We start from the raw sequence: 18790 nt of genomic DNA on the forward strand, positions 1-18790 counted from the left end.
GCCAAACGGCAGCTTGTTCTGAAGGAAGTTGAGTTAGTATCATCTAGCGCGTGTATCTAAATGTTTTTCTTGCAAGTCAAAGCAAAAAAAAAAACCAGCTCGCATTGCGATAAAAACTCATTAGTCGGTGCACTCATAAGTCAAGGCATGACTGTACTTACTGTAACGCCCATGGCATTTGGGGAAAAAAGAGTCAGAGTTACCCGTGCACTTTTCAGCCATTTATTGAACATCATGAGAACAGTAAAACATGGGGCACTCTCACAGGAGCTGCTGTCGGCCACAGCTCACGCTCAGACACTCACATACAGTCTTGCCGAGGTCACACGCCACCCCATCAGGCTCCGCCTCTTAAAGGCACATCAATGTACGCAGACTGCATAGTTTATCTTTCAATTTTTAGTTCAAATATGGTTTAAAAAGTGTGTTTTGATATGTTTAGGTGTTGTACTATTTTTAAATGTGTTTAAATCCTGTGGGAAGGGTAAAACTATTTTTAAAAAGTTTTTATATGGTCTCTCGAAAGGGTTTTAGGCAGTGTGGTCAGATGACTGAAAATAACATTTAGTGAAATAGGGAAATAGGCAGATAACAATGGTTTTACTTGGTTGTTTACGTAACTTCATACTTGATGGTTGGTTACTGGGCAGGCTCTTCAGAGAACCATCCATCCATTCATTTTCTGAGCCGCTTCTCCTCACAAGGGTCACGGGCATGCTGGAGCCTATCCCAGCTATCATCGAGCAGGAGGCGGGGTACACCCTGAACTGGTTGCCAGTCAATCTCAGGGCACACATAAACAAACAACCATTCGCACTCTCATTCACACCTATGGGCAATTTAGAGACTTCAATTAATCAACCATGCATGTTTTTGGGATGTGGGAAGAAACCGGAGTGCCTGGAGAAAACCCACGCAGGCACGGGGAGAACATACAAACTCCACACAGGCGGGGCCGGGGATTGAACCCCAGTCCTCAGAACTGTGAGGCAGACGCTCTAACCCATTGTGCCGCCCTTCAGAGAATTATTAATATTACTATTTGTAAATTAATATTTCAATATTTTTATAATACACATGCACGCACACACACACAGTGTGAGGCCTTAACTACCAGGGCCTCAGGTTTATTGGTTTGTGTTTTTTTTTTTGACAGTTTCAAGTAGTAACAAAGAAAGCCTTGTTTGTTTTTGGCCTCACATTTTCTGGCAAAAGGTGAGCAGCATGTTAGTCTTTGTTTACTTCATAATTAAGAGTTATTGGAAATTCAGTCGGATCGAGTGAGGTTTTATATAAGGGACAGACAGAGTTAATAGGGAAAAAGAACAACAATAAATCTACTCTATGCTGCAAACAGTAATGAATGGGCCCTCACTCACCTTTTTTCATGAGGATTCCTCAAAATGACCTGTTCAGGGTCGCGGGGAGCAAAATTGATTTGATACACGTGTAAGTTGAGTTACAAGCTTGGTCACGGAACAAATTAAAGTTGTTAGTCAAGGTACCACTTTCCTACTTTTTTTTTTTGTTTTGTTTTTTTTTGCCCGCAGATCTTCGAATATATGGAACTACGAGACTTGCTGAGCTGTTCGGAAGTGTGCTGCAGTTGGAGAAGTCTCATCCATTCGGGCACTTTGTGGAGTAAGGTTTGTACAATATGCGTGGAATACTGTTAGCATAACAACTACTAGCATGTTAGCATTTAAGCTATACGCTTTCAAAATCGTACCTGACAAGTGGGGCACAATGTAAAATCCTTATTGCTCTGCCTCAGCACTTCCTCTACTTACAGTATGTTGGTATCTTGCTATGTGTTAGCATAACAATTGTTAGCATGTTAGCATTGTATCAATACTTGTTGGAAATTGTTGGCAACCACAGGTAAAATGTGCCAAAGCAAATTTTCTAACCAGGTTGCTATCATCCTGAATATTAGCATAGAAATTATTATCATGTTAACATTTAAGCTATGCTATTACACAATAGTTAAATCCTTTTTTATCTGTCTTTGTGTTTTATGTTAGCATACCAACTGTTAGCATTATTGTTTGTTCACAATTTGACCATTGTTATACCTTTGAGTTTGTTGAGGCCAAAGTTTAAAATACCTCTACAATGCAAGGCCAACTTTCCATAACTCCTTAAAAATGTAGGTTTCTGACTCGCAACAGGTAGCAGTCCCATTTAAACTTCACATGGAATTTTTTTGTAGATGCAAAATTACTCCCAATAGTGATATAAATTTCTTCCTCACTGCTCAGATCAATGTCTCAGTGGATAAGCGCTGGATAACAAACGACATTATGAAGGATGTCCTGCTGAATTTCCGTCCATTTGTGATCCACCTGAATCTGCGCGGCTGCACCTCCTTAGAATGGTCCAGTTTGAAACATATTGGTGAGTTTTCCATTTGTACAGCACCACTACGGCATCAACAACTTCAGCAAGCAATCAAGTATGTGGCACTAATCAGAAGCTAACTGTTCGCTAATGCTACTCTGTGCAGCCAACAAAACGTATTGCAGCTTTTCTTGTATGATCATAACTCCGTCCGATTAAAATTCAATACAAATAAATTAGCCCCACTGTTATGTCACAGTGGGGCTAATTTACATAGGTTATAGTGCGGAACAATTTCCGCAATACAACACATTTTGGGAAATCAGCAAATTACAAAAGGTTTACTTAGTGTAATTTCACACTTGATTGACTGCCAGGCTCTCCAGAAATCCAACTATTTATAGACAAGCCATTAAAAATCTAATTTTACATTATATCTTCCCTTTCAAAAAATGTTAATATTATATTTTTGACTACAGCTGTACTATACAATGTTGTATCTCAGTAAATTGTCATTTCAGTTAACCGTTGACTGGAATGAACATTTTCTTGTTACCTGGTTTCAGACAATTAAGATGGTGGGGATTAGTAAAGTGAGGCTACATTCAAATTCAAATTTAAAACTGCAAACTTTAATGTGGGATAACCTAAATATCAAGTTAACGTGGCATAACCTAGATATGAAGTTAATCAACCAGATTTTCCAAATAAATCAATGTTTCTTTTTTTTTATGCAACATTGGAGTGTACTAAGCAACAATATTGTGACATTTGTAATAATTACACACCAGTGGTCCCTGACCACCGGCCCGCGGGCCGGGTACCATCGGCAAACGTGCCCCTGCCCCAGCCCCTCAGCCCTCCCAAGTATGTACTAGCATGAACCGGTCTGTGGCGGATAAAAGGTTTGGGATCACTGTTATACACCACTGGAAAATGAACAGATCCCTATTAAACTTGCAAAGCGGTGTAGCTAACATTTCTTTTTTAAAGATTCAAGGTCATTCCCATATTTTGGAGGGATTACACAGCACAAAAGTAGATTCTTCATCTGATACAGACTATTTGACAATATGGAAAGTAAGTGGGGACAGTTGTAAACAGAGCCCATTTGGCACCTTTTCCCTCAAGACAGTCTGATAATCTGGTACTTCTGAGGCTGTCTCAAGTGGCTGGGTTCCACTTCCTCTTCCGGCTCGCCCTGCACCTCTTCCAGGGAGTTCCAGAGCAGCTCGTCCGTCTCAGTTTGGTCTTGCTGACTCTTCTGTCTGTCTCTGGGACACCCTCGGTTGTAGGAGCGCACGTATTCCTCCACACTCTCGCCCGTGTATTCGGGAGGCGAGCGACACAACAGGCCGGAGTGTCTCACCACCGGGTGCAGTCGAAGCCAATACACCATGTAGTGGATGCTGCGAATTGCACTTAGTTTTACTGTTTTTTTTTCTTAGGGTTTTGACATCAAGAGATGACTATGAGACAAGGGATTAGAATGAGAGAAAGCTCTGGTTTTCATGTTGGTTACACCTCTTGCTAAATTGTAATACTTGTTCCATGAAATTGTGTTAATTTATTCCCAACAGTGTCTTATCTTCATTTTGTTACATTTCTTAAGTGTATGTGGATGTTAGATTTAATTTTTTTGTTCAATCAGATTTCACCCTCTATGTGTTGCCATGTCAGTCCAGTCTGCCTAGGCCATGTAAACTTGTTTCTTTAACCAATCAGATTTAAAATTTGTCCTCACAGGGCCAGAGCACTGGCCCATCGATGACATCAGCAACCTCCATCCAACTTTGACGAGCAAAGAAGTGAACTGCTGGATATTAACGAGTAAAATCTCATGATGTTTACTGAGACTAGACATTCAGGGTTGTTTATTTTTTTAAGCTTGGGCCTTTTTAAAACCCACTTTCATGTTACTTCACGTGGAAAGTCGTTCAACTCCTCATTTGACAGCAAGGTAATTTTTTTGCTCGTTTCTGGGACAGAAACAATATTTAACCCATTTTTTTAACCTGGTGGGAAAAGGAGGCATTTGCATGTTCTCCCTGTGCTTACGTGGGTTTTCTCTGGGTTCTCTGATTTCCTTCCACATTCCGAAAACATGCATGTTAGGTTCATTCAAGACTAAATTGTCTATAGGTGTTATTGTGAGTGTGAATGGTTTTTATTTTTTGTGCCTTGCTGGTGCTGGCGACCAGTCTCGGGTATAGCTCTCCTTTTGCTTAAAATGTTATCTTGGAAAGGCTTTCCTTCTCAGGGCCCTTTACTGGATAGGCAGTACAGAAAACAGATGAGAAGGAACATTGGCACTTCTATCTTGCACTGTTGAGTTTGATTTTTTTTTTTACCTATACTCCAGTTTACAGCCATATTTATTCCAAAGACATAAATTGTATTTCTGAGTTTTCCATGTGTGTAAATCCTTGTTTTTTCTGCATGTGCCCTGCTATTGACTGGCGCCTCTCGCGCAAAGTCATCTGGGATAGGCTCTAACTCATCCGCAACCCAAATGAGGACTAGCGCTATAGAAAATTGATGGATTACAATAGTTTAGCTCACCTAAAAATGTTAAAACTTTCCAAATTATGTTGAATTTGGGTTTTGTCTGTGAAAACTACATGTATACTAGTGAAAGGTGTAACTAACAGGAAGCCCACAGAGCTGTATGGGTGGGGGAAAAAAATTATTTCCCACAAAAGCGTTAAGCCCCACCTGTAGTCACACACCCAGGGGTTTCCCCCCAGCTTCAGCTTGGACAGAAAGTAGAGGTCTTCAAGAACCCCATACTGGACAAAATGCAGGCTGTTGTCTGACAGGTCCAACTCGCGGAGGTGTAGGAGCCCAAACAAGGAAGCTGGAAAAGTGCACAAGAGCATGTTTGTTTACCCATCACAACCAGTTACCATGACCAGTAAGCACCCGGTCAGTCAAACTGAGCCTGCTTGAGTGGAAGCTTGTGCACAGTGTTATTTTTTTCTCATGTAATCCAATTCAGCTCCTTCATAGTTTTAGAGGTAGCTAATGGTCTCTAAAAGGGGGAAAATGAGAAACAGAGGTTCCCAGCAGAAAACAACTTTCCCCCCAAACTCTTGGCTGCTCCAGGAAAAACACAAAAAAGCCTCTTTTTTTTCCCTGTCATCCTGTATCAAGCACATGCTGAGAAATTGTGCTGCTTTTACTCTGTAGCTCTAGTAACACACTTAAAACATACACTAGTCACAAAACGTTAGGGATATTTGGCTTTCGGGTCAAATTTCAAGCAGTTATTTAGAATCAGAATCAGACTCATCTTTATTTGCCAAGTATGTCCAAAAAAAAAAAACACACAAGGAATTTGTCTCCAGTAGTTGGAGCCGTTTAGTAACACAATGGAAATGACCAGGAGGTCACTCCACCAAACACAACCTTCTGTCAGAGTCAAACAAAAATAAAATATACATGCAACACAAATACAACCTCACAGCACCGCTAAGTTATACACGCATTGTAATACTACAGGGCAACACAAACAAGTAAACAATAACAATTAACATCATTTACGTTTTAGAAAAGAATCTTTTTTTTGTTTTTTTTTTAGCAGGTAAATGTTGCAGGTGCTATTTTTTGTGAGTCTTCCATAGCTCGAAGGACATCACGGTAGACGTCAAGAGTGACACAGTTATTTAAATGACGTTGCTAGCAGTATTTCATATATTACCGGAGCATTATCTTCTCCTGGAGTTTGTGTCCACCGTGTGTACAATTGTTTAATTGCCAAAATGAAGTCTGTTTCGTACCTACCTATTATGTGCTAAGTTAGCATGCTGTGCTGAGGTGGTTGCAACGTTAGCTTAGCGAGTGCTATGATTTGTGTCCGTAAGTAGGGCTCATATTGTGTTATTGTGTCCACCTTTAAGTTGTGTCTGATAACATGTGTCCTGGTTAATATGCATTATGTAGCTACTGAATGGAACTAACAAAGTAACTTGTAATCTAACTTAGTGACTTTTAAAATCAAGTAATCAGTGAAGTAACTTTTTAAAGGAGTAATCAGATCAGAATGTCAAATTAAGTTCACCTCTCCAGTTTATAGTACATTTTAGGTACATCCTGAACATTCACCCCAAAGCCCAATCTTCCTAACTTATTGTGTGTGTATACTGAATACCTGTGTCAATGCGCTCCATGTTGTTGTGGCTGAGGTTCAGCGTTTTCAGACTTTTTGCACCTTGGAAACTCTTGCCCTTGAGATGTCGGATGGAATTGTGGGAGAGATCTAGTTGGACGGCGTCCTCGGGAATACCGGCAGGCACCTCGGTTAGACCTTCAGGTCAAGACAGGTGGACACGTGTGAGGAAGATTTCCTAATTCATTCGCTCAAAAATTTATTTGTCCCATATCCAGTGAAACGTTCGTGTTTGCAATGGATTCTTCCCATAGGAAGTAATGGAAATAGAATTAAAGTGGTACTGGTTTTCTGAGTGATATGTCGCTTAGTTGATTTTTTTCGGTGTTGCGAGACAAAATTTGAGTGACAGGCAAGCTTCAGATACACCGGTTCTACATGGCGGCAGCGAACGCCACAACATCCTCCTGGCATCCTGCATCGTACTCACAATTCTAGACATGAGTACATTGAGTTATTAAGTCACAAAACAAATTAAATTCATAAGTCAAGGTTCCACTGTAATTCCTTCCAGGATCAAACTGTTTCCATCGTGAAAACGTTTTAACTGCCATGGAAGTGTTAAAACTAAGGGAACAGTCTATAATACAACTAAATAAAAGTAAATTTAAAGCGGCGACCATGGATGAATATGCACTTGCTGCCCCGTTTTCATGGCTAACCTTCTAAATGATCACAAAAATTTGACGCCGTGCTTCACCCAAATTAGACAGCAAAGGCAAAAAAGCTTGACAATTTAGCATTGCCGATATGTCGCAGGAAGTTAATTCACTTAATTTCACTTAATTGGCTGATTTCACTTAATTGGCACAAACTTTGTTCAACGATCTATGCCCGCGACATATAATGACAGTCACAGAACAATTAAATGCTCTTGCACTGGATGGCACGAGGTACATAATTAACATGTTATCAGCCTTTTGCCATTTATACAACAAAATATGTCATGGCATGCACACACTAAGTAAATTTGTGAGTAAATTGAGACAAAAGCATCATTACTGCAGGAAACTGTAGTTCTTATGACATTTTTTTTGGTAGTGTGCCGGGAGGTTTTTCTAATATAAACTATGTGCCTTGGTTCAATAAATGTTGGGAAATACGGATTTAGAGACATCCGTCAATCTGACCTTTGCCAACTTTTATCACGAAGGAGGGAAAATGCTCAAATTTGTCCCAATTGTTGGTATGCGTGTACCCCACTTTAGATGTTCTACTATATTATTTACCTTCTCTGGGAATTCTTTGAGGATAATAAGTGTAATCATTCCAGTCATGCATCAGTATCCAATCATAGAGCCCGTCTGTGATAAATGCTTTTCATTACGTAGGAAATTAGGAGGTGCCCGTTCATCGCAATGATCAACGGAATCCCATGTAGATGAAAGACTTGCCTCGGTTACTGCAGTCCACGCGTACATGAGGGAAGTAATAAGTGTGGCAGGATGTGATGGCATCTGGTTTGTTTTGGAAGGGACTGGGCTCCACGGGATCTTTGGGGTCAGTCTGGTCACCCTGCGGCTTTTCCTTCGGGTTGAACCTCTTGCAGAGCAGCTCGGGGTCAATCCGTTTCAACTTCTTGCCTTTCAGCCTAAGAGGCTCTGCACACCTTCAAAGGCAACCACAGCAAAAAGTTATGTCTTGTTCGTGTCTTGTTCTCAGATCTGGCAAAAGTACTTGTACTCTACTCTAAGTAGAAGTACAGATACTTCATCTACTTTATATAAAAGTAACAAAATACAGACTGAAATGTACTTAAGTACAAAAGTACAAATTCATTTTTACTTTCACTTGTATTTCCCATTTTAAAAACCTAAAAATATTTTCCCACTTTTAATAACTTGGGTAGTAGTTGTACTGAGAAGGGTGAAAGATTAGCTAGCGTTGGCTCGGGCTTGTATGCTATCAAAACACCTACCCATAGCTTTTACTAATGTTGTGTACTGACTAACAAACAAAATGCTAACAACTGATAACAACTGAAAAAATACATCCTTAGAGTGAATATAAAAAGTCTACCGACGCCTGTTCAAACCAAAATCAACAGTTCCGAAACGTTTTCCAGCTCTAATGTGGCATACAACCTGTAAAACTCAATTAAATAAATACAAAATCCTTTCTAGAAGTAAAAATAAAAAACAGAAAAAATGAGGTTGCACAAGCGTGCACACCGTCTTATAACTTAGACGTGGCCTTCTTCAGCATTAACCAGACAGTCAAACTTAAATGGGAGTAAGCACACATCTGCCACCGTTTCAAGTACCTCTGACTAACCACAAATACATTTTTGATCTCCGAGCAGGTTTTTTTTTCTGACTTTTTATTTTTTTCCTAGCAGAAGCCTGAAGGTTTTGTGCTAATGTGCTGCTATTTGGAACTGGATAATAATTCACTCCATCTTTTCTAAGGCCCCACAGTTCCAGATGAAGAAAGCATGAATCTGCCACCGCTGTACTTGACTGTAGCAATGGTTTTCTTTTGGTGATGAGCAGTGTTGTTTTGGAATTATGGGCAACATGTTAAACCTTAATTCCATCAGACCATAACACATTTTCCCACACATGTTTGGGAATTTTTTTCCCCCATTGGAGTAGTATATGTCATAGGGCACACTAATGGTAGAAACAGTTTTGAATGTATTTATCTTGGTTTCCCTTTTTAATATCACAAAAACCTGGCATTGAACAGGGGTGTGTAGACCTTTTATCCAATGGACTTGTGTATTTTTCAGATTGACAGGGAATGGTTTTTAGGCTGGCACAAGACAACACAATTGTCATGAATCATTCTTGTTGCTGACAACATCAAACAATTCTCTTATGTAACGCCATGGATGGGGAATATCTTCGCATTTGTTGCGTCTTCCCTTGTAATGCTCTCTGGTTCTTCCCTTTTAAGTGCTACCCCTTTTTCTTTTACGCCTTATAAGTCCCTAAGAGCTCAAATAATCATTCGATATATAGCTCAACTCTCCTTGTTCACATCTTTTTTTTACATCGTGTTGTCATCTGCGGAGGATGAAAAAAGTAGCGAGCCCATTTTGACAAAGTAAGGAGTGGAATGTAAAGATCTGTTTCTCAAGTGTAAGGAGTAAAATTAAAAAGTGGCCAGCAAAGTAAACAGTCAAGTATAGTACAGATACCTCAATAATCCACCTAAGTACAGTAACAAAGTATTTTTTCTTCGTTACTTTCCACCAAAATACCTTCTTTGGGAAACCTCACCTGGCATGATTTCCCAGATTACGGTTACTCGGGACCTGAAGAGTTTGTACGAGACTGTCCATGTCACAGTGACAATTCAAAGGATTGTCATAGAGGCGCAGGTAGCGGAGGTTGGGCATGGGGATGAGGGCTTCCTCGTTCAGCGAAGTCAGGCGGTTGTGCTGGAGCAGCAGGGTTGTGAGCCGAGTCAAACCCTCGAAGGCCCCCTCCTCCACCAATGAGATGTGATTCTGCTGCAAGTCCAGACTGGTTAGACTCCCGTAACCGGTGAAGGCTTCGTCACGGAGGATCTTGATCCTATTACGTGCTAAGAGGAGGTACTTTGGTGCTCTGGACCAGGTCTGCGGCCTGGGAATGGAGGTGAGGCGGCAGTCTTGACAGTCTGCAAAGACACGCCCGGACTCTAACCATTCAGAGCAGTTGGCTGGTCTTGGGGGGTCGGATCTGCTGTGACGGCCGACACCTCTCACCCTGAGGGTTTTCAACACAAAAGGAAGAAATTCATTAAGGAAAGTGGATTGACCACATTGTGAGCGGCAAGGATTTGGTATTTGTTTGAAAGCCACCATTTATCAGTTTCAGATTGGGTTTAGCCTGTCAAGACTACATTTCCTTAGATGAGTAACCAACATGCAAACCAGAGAGCTGTGTATGGGTGGCAAAACAAGCAATTGTGAAGGTAAGAGAAACGGGAAAATCAGTCAGGCACTCCACAAACACTAGCTTTCTTCAAAGGTGTGTACCCGATGCAGATGCAAGTACCTGGAAATTAATATTCATATTCAAAATATCCGTGGGTTTTGTAAAAAACTCAGGCCTGGGTGAAAACTCCAAAATTCTTCGATGTTTTCATGCAGTTGTGGAAAAACTGACCTCTTTGGCTTTCGCCTTTCGTTATTCGTACTAATTTTAAAAATCACTTAAGACTAATGTAGGAATTGTGCCAGAATGTGCAACAAAGTCAGCAGATGTTGCTTTTTTTCAGTATAAAATATGCTTGAGAGCAAAACAAATGAAAGGCAACCCTCCTCGACTGGTAGGTCATTGACTGCAAGTTGAACATGCAAACTCCACACAGGCAGGGCCCCGCGGGGATTGAACCCGGGTCCTCAGAACTGTGAGGCTGACTAACCAGTCGGCCACCGTGCCGCCGTATTATAACTTGTTATTGTGATTTTATTACTGGTTATTAGTAAGCTTATCTTAAAATAAGAAATACGATAAATCTGTATGTGAGGTAGTATAAATACATTAGTTTTAAGACATCATTTTTACACAAGCTATGTTTACTTTTTTACTGTTGTATTGAAAGATAACTGCTTCATTTAAGTAACTTTTTATGGATTTCATTACTTTTTCATTTAAGGCATCAGTGTTTCTTTACAATAGCTCTGTTTATTTGTTTAAAAAAAAATCTTGCCAAGTCCAATTTTCCTGTTCTATTGTTAGATAATTTTGCCTAAATTAAGTGATATTTTCCAAATTTGGGTGCTATTATTCTTGATTTCTTGATTATTTTAAGCAGGATTTTGCATTGATAGTATGGTTAAAAAGAACAAACAATTATCTACCTCAACCTGGCCGAATTCTGTCTTACACTTTTGAAAACCAATATGGGGTTTGCAGAGTACCGTCAAATTTGTATAGCATTGTCCTCATGTGATTCTGCTGCAACACAATTGTCATAAATCATTCTTGTTGCTGACAACATCAAACAATTCTCTTATATAACGCCATGGAGCATATCCCAGCTGACTTTGGTGTCTGGCCAATCGGAGGGCACAGCAACCACTCACACTCGCATTCACACTCACATCGGACCTTAGGATATTTCAGAGTATCCAATGAATGGTGCCCACCTGTCTCGGGCGAGCTTTTGTCTTGCTCTTCTGAGGCCTCTGACTTTGCCCGCTCGTTTCATCTCTACGAACGGCGGCAGAAGCAGGAGCAGAAGCAGGGAGGCTACGACGAAAGAGGAGGTCACACGCATGCTGGAACCTGCAGCGCTTTTCTCTCTTTCTTTCTCTCTTTTCTCTCAGGAGGGCTGTGGAGTCGAACAGAGTTGTTTTAGTTCTAGTAATGAGGATTTGAAATGGGTCAGAGGTTAGCTGTTGTAACTGTTGATGGACTACAGCTGTGGAAGGAGTGTAATGCAGCAGCGTGTTGCGTAACACACAAGGAACATCCAAATGTGTATTTATAGCCTTCTATCAGTATTTCCACACTTTGGTGTAGTACAACTTCGACCGTTGTTAAGTGGCAACACCGCATGTTGAACAGTTGTACATATATTAGTGGTGGACTTTGCATTTATAGTCAGCATCAATGCTAGACAAGAATGCAATGTAACAGCATGGAGCAGTTCACAATCAATATATAATAACATGACAAAAATATTAAAAATGCATAAAATACATCATACTCACCAGAGATGGTGATTATGAAATGTATTCATGTGTGCAGATTGCTACAGATGTGTTTTGCTAGTCGAGCTTAGTTGTAACAAGTTTTGCTCTGACCAACTCATCAGAAGATGAAAAAATCATCGTCATCTGCGAGGACAAATTTGAAAACTGATTGTTTAAAAATAATAATAATAATGTTACATCGGCTAGGCTACTGATTCTGAAGACTGGCCAGATTCAATTGAATGGCAACATAGAAACGGAAATCTGATTGGACAAAAACAAAAATCGAACCTTCGTTTAGATGTATCGGAAGCAGTGCAGCAAAGAGAAACACTACGAAATTAAGAGAATAGATTAGGGAATCAATGAATACTATTTTATAGGGCAAATATTAGAATTGACAAAAGTATTTTTTTTTCATTTTTTTTTCCCAACCTTTTCTGCTGTCTCTTTTCCAGGCGAATGCAGAAATCTCCAAGAGCTCAACGTGTCCGAGTGTTTTAATATCACGGTGAGTAAGTAGAACTTGGCTCATGCTCTCCCGGGTTTTGTGAATTATAGCAGGGGTGTCAAACCTGTTTTCATTTTGAGTCACACTCAGTGTGAAATCTGTCTTTTTAGTTGAACACAAAGCTATTATTCTGTTGTATAAACAGCAACAGCTGTTAATTGTACCTTCTGTCATCGAGTGAAAGGGCATTTAATGGCTGGCTGTCACTATATGTTGCTGGCATAGCTAGATGAACAAAGATATGTTATGAGAAAACAAATAATAATAATCGCGAGGGATGTCCCTATCACATTTTTTTGCACCCGAGTCAGTCATTTGAATTTGAGTATCTGCAGATACAGAGTCCCGATCGGATACCTTGACAATACATTATTAACGTTATCCTTGTCCTGAGACACCAGCTTCATGTTTACGCTATCCAATAGTTACAACAGGCCAACTGTTGTTGTAAAAGACATTCAGATAACGTCTTATGCTCTTACTGCCTGTTGCTGCTATTGGCCACCATAGCTCCTCTTTTCTTTTGTGACTCAGCTCGCCCGAGGGAATATGTATTTTCCTTTTTTGCTCATGTATGAACAAATACATCCTGTACAACCAGGCTTAATAAGTTGCAGCTTGAAAAGATTACAAGCATTTTTGTGGAATCCCAGCAATTATGTGGATGTGTTTTTCTTTTTCTCTCCACCACATGGATTTGAAACATTACATTGTGTAATATAAAACTACGATATTACTAAGCTATCGTGGTTTCATTCGGAAGTATCTTTGTACCTCAGGACTATGTTGTCGCTTGATGACCTTTAAAAGTTAAATGTCGCCTGCCATCAAAATAATTTTTTTTCTATTGATTTATAGGTCAAAATGAGTCTGTGACATGGTCTAAGTTTGACATCTGTTCGATTTGTTGATTGAATGTAGAAAGCAATACATTTCATGAGGCTTGCAAAACGGGCGGATTTGACATCGCTGTCGTTGCGATGTAGCTTTGTCAATTAAAATTCGAGTACTTGCCTACTTCGTGGTTGGTACCCACCCACTCAACTCAGCACAACGGCAACACAACAATAATTAACTATATTTAGAATTCTTAATGTAAGTGGATAAAATATCAAAGCTTGCATTCATTGTCGCCAGCGATGATCGTCGCGGCAGGTTCAATTCAAATGAATTTCGAGCGGATGATGAGCCTAATCTCAAAATATCCCCGTCTCTTTTAATTTTCACCCACGTCCACTTTCAGATCACATTCCCTATCCGTGGGCCAACAATCCAACGCTTCATAATGATAGTAAGACATCGAAGGACACGACGTCACAATAAATGCTTTAAGAAATTATGAAGAAAAATCAGATCTAGTGCCGATCATCCTAAAATTATGTGATTGGTCCAGATTTCCGATCATGTGGTGGGATCAGGGTAACTATAATGGAGTGGGCCTTTGATACACAAATTTAATTCATTCATGGACCACGCTCGGAACGCAAAAGACTCATATCTCAAATCATCTTTCCCTGTTGAAAAGAGTGGAAATGCCATTAATCCCTTCCAGCCTCCCTAAAAAGAAAACAAAACATTTTTGTACTGTGTTTTTAATGTCAATAACAGCAACCTAAAACATTATACTTTATAAAAACATTCAGTAATTACATCATTTTAATAGAATTGAAAATAATTCAATTAAAATTTTGCCACCATTACTCTAACTACGCTGCTCGTTCTGGTATGTGCGCCTTGGCCACTAGGAGGCAGTATGAGACAGAAAGACGTGAAGTGAGTTGAGGTACCTGCCACCATACAGCGCTCGTGTCTCGAAAAACTCGCAAGTCGGCTCACTCGTATCGCAAGGTAGCACTGTATTTGAACCAATTAAGTGAAATGGGATACTTTCCTCATCCACCTCCCTGCACAGTAGCTGGAAATCACTCTTACCTAATATGTTCTGTGTTGGAACCCTTATCATCTGCCCATCAGTTACATAATTGACACTGCATTTGGTTCTCATCATTTTTATGGCTCGTTTTAAACACAAGTCAAGAAAATATTGTGGAAAGCTTTAGCCACAGCTCTCCGGCAGACCCGCTTACATATGAAATGCGACTGACGTGGTGGTGTGTGTGCTTTGACAGGATGCCATGATTGAGTCAATCGTGGGGGGCTGTAACTCCTTGCTCTACCTGAACCTTTCCAGCACCCTCTTGACAGATGCCACCCTCAGAGAGCTGGCCAGGTAAACCACCCCTTGTTAGCGCACTAATCCTTTTCTCGCTGGAGACTCGCCCTCCACTTCCCAGAATTACTCACTCATTCGTATACTTGTTTTCCGACATAGAGCCCTTTTCACGTGTGCGAACAGCTCGCTCGCTGCCAGTGTCAACTTTGAGAAGGAGAGGAACAGATGTGACGCTTGCGACGTAAACACACACACAGAAGGAAAAAAAAAAAAAACGCATAATTGCCATTGTGGATGGATTTATGCGATGCGAATATTCTAGCTGTAAATCAGTCAGGCTGGAATAGAATAAGGGCCTTTCCCAAACTTGCTACCACAAAGTTGGACGCGTAGAATTGTCTCAGGAAGACAAAGTATTATGGGTCTAGGAGCCAAACGCCTGATTGAGTCATTAATCCAGTGATTCCCAATTGCTATGCATATTAATGTAGTGATCATAGGGCGTAAAAGAGGAAATCATTCAATAGCAATCAACTTTTCGAAGCAGAGTTCCTCATGTCGTCAGCCGTTTTAGAGCATTTCCACTGATCTTTTGCACAGAATATTATGTTCCGTGACAATATAAGCAAAAGAAAGAGTAAATGCTTCTTTCACCAGAAAAAAAGTTTGTTTATAGCTATTTAAATTTTTTACTAATCAGTAGTAGAATATGAGTTTGTTAGGTTTCACCAAAAACATCACATTAGAACCAACAATTATTTACTACAAATAACATTGTTATTATTGATCTCTGTCTGGTCTCTGTCTCTGTCAGGAAAAACAAATAAATGCGCTTTCACTAAATGGCAGAAGGTAGACATAACCCTTGTATCCACCTTTTCCCATTCATACAACAGAATATTATCTTTGTGTTCAAGTGAACAGGCCCAGATTTCACAGTGGGTAAGTACATTTGTGAGCAAATTGAGACAAAAACCATCATTTTTTTCAGTATATACTTTTTGTGACATTTTTGTTTGGTGTTGGCCCAGGAGATTTTCTGATTGTAAAATGTGTGACTTGGCACTTGGCAATTAATCATTTAATAGGAGTGTTAATCTGCTGTAGTTTGTGGAAGTACAACAAACAAAAGTGTGTAGAATGGAATACAAAGCATTCAGTCTTTCCCCACTATGTCATGGTTCATCTCTATTTTACTGATTGTTTTTTATGGGTTTTTACAGTGTATTTACTTTAATCCCTTGCATGTAGGCAAAGGCACTTTTTAACCATTTACTGAACGCCGGTTGATCATAAAACACATACAGTTAGCCTAACAGCATAATTGCTTAAGTCATTTTTAACTTACTGTAACAAAATTGATTTAAAAAAATAGACTGTGTGCTGAAAATAACATTTTCTTTCTTCTTTTTTTTAATTTTTCATTTTCAAATATGACTTGGGCATCTGTGCTATTAGGCTAACTGCTGTTGGCCACAGCTCACACCCAGACAGTCATACACAGACTCGCCGATGTCACACGACACACAAAAGGCCCCGCTTCTTAAAGGAACATACACTACAATGCGTACAACGTTTTCTATACGTTTTATGCTTTTAATTTTGTTTGTTTTTGTGATCCAATATCCTTACACTGAGTTTAAAAAGTGTGTTTGAATGTGTTTTGAAGCATGTGGGAGGGGTAAAACTATCAAAAAAAAAAAAAATGATGTGGTCTCTCTATATCACAGATTTTCACCTATTGGGGAAGGAAATGTAATATGTGGGTTCACTGTATTGTCATTGTACAGAGGGAAATACAATGAAATTGTTTGTGAAAACGTTTGTAGAAAATACACTATACGAAAGCAAACTAAAGAATATCCTTTCACAGTCACATTCTGCTTCACAAATGATTTAAAAGTTCCCAAAATAAAAATAAAAAAAGCCTTTCGTGACTACAGTATTGTTATTGCTTATTTAATTGCCATGTTGTTTTGATTAGAGACCCCAACTGATGTTGATAGTTCTGTAATTTTATTTGTCTTTGGTCTCTACATTTTTCTTTCAACAGGCACTGCATCAACCTCCAGTACCTGAGCTTGGCCTACTGCCACAAAATGACAGATGAAGGATTTCAGTACCTGAGCTTGGGAAGAGGGTGCCACAATCTCCTGCACCTAGACCTGTCCGGCTGTTCCCAGGTCAGTCGTTGAGTGTACTTAAGTGAAATAATCCAAATGGATTGGAAGAATCCAGTCGCTCCGCTTGTCCTTGTTTGCACGTGTCCCCTCTTGTTCCTCACACAAAATGAGCTAAGGAAGAAAGGAGGGGAGGAAGAACGGGGTTGGGCCTGTTGAATCAGCCCACCCGCTCGCCATGTGCTCACGCACATGCATGACAACACACTCTGTTATGCTCACTTCCAGATGTATGGTTTCATTTTATGGGGCCCGGAAAGTGTGAGGAGCAAGGATCCACGGGGATGATTCACATTCCAGTGAAGACACGTTTGTTCTCCGTCTCTCTCGTAGGTGACGGCGACGGGCTTCGGTTACATCTCGGACGCGTGCCCTTATCTCAGGGAGGTTTTGCTCAACGACGTGTACGGCCTGTCAGACAACTGCATCTCTGTACGTTTGTTTAATTTCAAGGTCACTGTAGACCAGGGGTGTCCAAACTTTTTCCTCCAAGGGCCGCATACAGAAAAATTGAAGGGTGCAAGGACCACTTTGAGATTTTTCAAGTTCAATTTATTTTCATTAGGCAATTATATTTTGCTATTATGTATTTTATTTGAAGAACTGAAATACTATACCACGAGACGAGATCTACCCCTGCATTGAGCAGATACCACTTTCTGAGCCTAAACAAGAGCAGTGTGTCGTGGGCTGACAATCTTTAAAACAGTCTTTACTTGAGGATCATTAATGTGATATGCTCGCAAATTGGACCTTGACACGGAGCACAAGGTGGTGCAGACCATTTTTGCTTCGGAACTAAATTCTCATTACTCACTGGGGCCTTCTGAAGAGAAATTTTGTGACTATTTTCATTGTAAATCATTTATTTGCCAATTAAGAAAGCTCTAGACACTCCTGCTATAGACAGACAACAGTCTTGGGACAATCCTGTAAATCACACTAAAATTCTATCCGACCATCCAATTGGTACCACTTATCCTGTTCAGATTCATCGGAAAGGTGGAGCGTATCCTAGCTGACTTTGAGCCAAAGGTGGAACACAGTGAACCCCATTTATTGTGTGGTATATGTTCCATACCCATCCACAATTGGTGGTAATCTGCGATACGAAGAAGCCATATCGAAAGACAGTTTCTTGAATAGTTTTAACACTCCATGTTCTAAACACATGTAAAATGGAAACACGCATGAACTTATTATAACGGACTTTTTAAGTATTCCTTAGCATCTGTTCTCACTTTTGCTTGCATAGTCCTCCAAATAAAAGACAACGCATGCCCGCTCCCAGTCGAAGTGTAATGTAAAACTGACGTAAAAACAAAATAGAACTAAGCGTTGTACAACCCTAATTCCAATGTAGTTGGGACATTGTGTTAAACATAAATAAAAACAAAATACAATGATTTGCAAATCATGCTCAACCTATATTTCATTGAATACACTACAAAGAAAAGATATTTAATGTTCAAAGTGATAAAATTTTTTGTTTTTAGCAAATAATCATTAACTTAGAATTTGATGGCTGCAACATGTTCCAGAAAAGCTGGGGCAGGTGGCAAAAAACTGAGAAAGTTGAGGAATGCTCATCAAACACCTGTTTGGAACATCCCACAGGTGAACAGGCTAATCATGAACAGGTGGGTGCCATGATTGAGTAGAAAAGGCGCTTCCCTGAATTGCTCAGTCATTCACAAGCAAAGATGGGGCGGGGTTCACCTCTTTGTGAACAAGTACGTGAGAAAATAGTCCAACAGTTTAAGGACAATGTTCCTCAACGTACAAT

The 18790-nt window shown here is 40.0% G+C and overlaps 2 protein-coding genes across 7 annotated transcripts in view; one reads left to right on the forward strand and one right to left on the reverse strand.

Annotated features, from left to right (window-relative positions):
* fbxl13 (F-box and leucine-rich repeat protein 13) overlaps nucleotides 1-18790 on the forward strand; it is a 45667-nt gene that overhangs the window by 15719 nt on the left and 11158 nt on the right. For 4 of the 5 annotated variants that reach the window (XM_061677141.1, XM_061677142.1, XM_061677144.1 and 1 more), the window contains 6 exons: nucleotides 1551-1646; nucleotides 2262-2397; nucleotides 12599-12651; nucleotides 14781-14881; nucleotides 16878-17007; nucleotides 17338-17436. In XM_061677141.1, the coding sequence (XP_061533125.1) occupies nucleotides 1551-1646; nucleotides 2262-2397; nucleotides 12599-12651; nucleotides 14781-14881; nucleotides 16878-17007; nucleotides 17338-17436 (615 nt within the window). The remainder of the gene's footprint in view (nucleotides 1-1550; nucleotides 1647-2261; nucleotides 2398-12598; nucleotides 12652-14780; nucleotides 14882-16877; nucleotides 17008-17337; nucleotides 17437-18790) is intronic. The other variant, XM_061677143.1, reaches the window with a different exon arrangement.
* On the reverse strand, nucleotides 227-17121 carry LOC133402884 (leucine-rich repeat-containing protein 17-like). Of its 2 annotated transcripts, none has more exons than XM_061677146.1 (7): nucleotides 16948-17121; nucleotides 11592-11776; nucleotides 9733-10203; nucleotides 7903-8117; nucleotides 6491-6646; nucleotides 5056-5197; nucleotides 227-3749 (listed from the first exon to the last, which is right to left on the reverse strand). In XM_061677146.1, the coding sequence occupies exons 2-7, from the start codon at nucleotides 11720-11722 to the stop codon at nucleotides 3467-3469; spliced, it is 1398 nt and encodes a 465-aa protein (XP_061533130.1). In that variant the 5' UTR covers nucleotides 11723-11776; nucleotides 16948-17121; the 3' UTR covers nucleotides 227-3466. The 2 variants fall into 2 exon arrangements, with proteins under 2 accessions (XP_061533130.1, XP_061533132.1); XM_061677148.1 differs by lacking the exon at nucleotides 16948-17121 and adding an exon at nucleotides 12576-12646.

The sequence above is a fragment of the Phycodurus eques genome, chromosome 5 (assembly GCF_024500275.1).
Source record: "Phycodurus eques isolate BA_2022a chromosome 5, UOR_Pequ_1.1, whole genome shotgun sequence".
Classification (NCBI taxonomy): Eukaryota; Metazoa; Chordata; class Actinopteri; order Syngnathiformes; family Syngnathidae; genus Phycodurus; species Phycodurus eques.

Excerpts from the sequence above, each read along its gene's own strand:
- LOC133402884 (XM_061677146.1), bottom strand. The coding sequence starts at position 11,722 with ATGCGTGTGACCTCCTCTTTCGTCGTAGCCTCCCTGCTTCTGCTCCTG. Across the intron at positions 10,204-11,591 it reads CAAAAGCTCGCCCGAGACAG|GGTGAGAGGTGTCGGCCGTC; the intron begins GTGGGCACCATT and ends GAAAACCCTCAG. Across the intron at positions 3,750-5,055 it reads CCCTGGGTGTGTGACTACAG|CATCCACTACATGGTGTATT; the intron begins GTGGGGCTTAAC and ends TGCAATTCGCAG.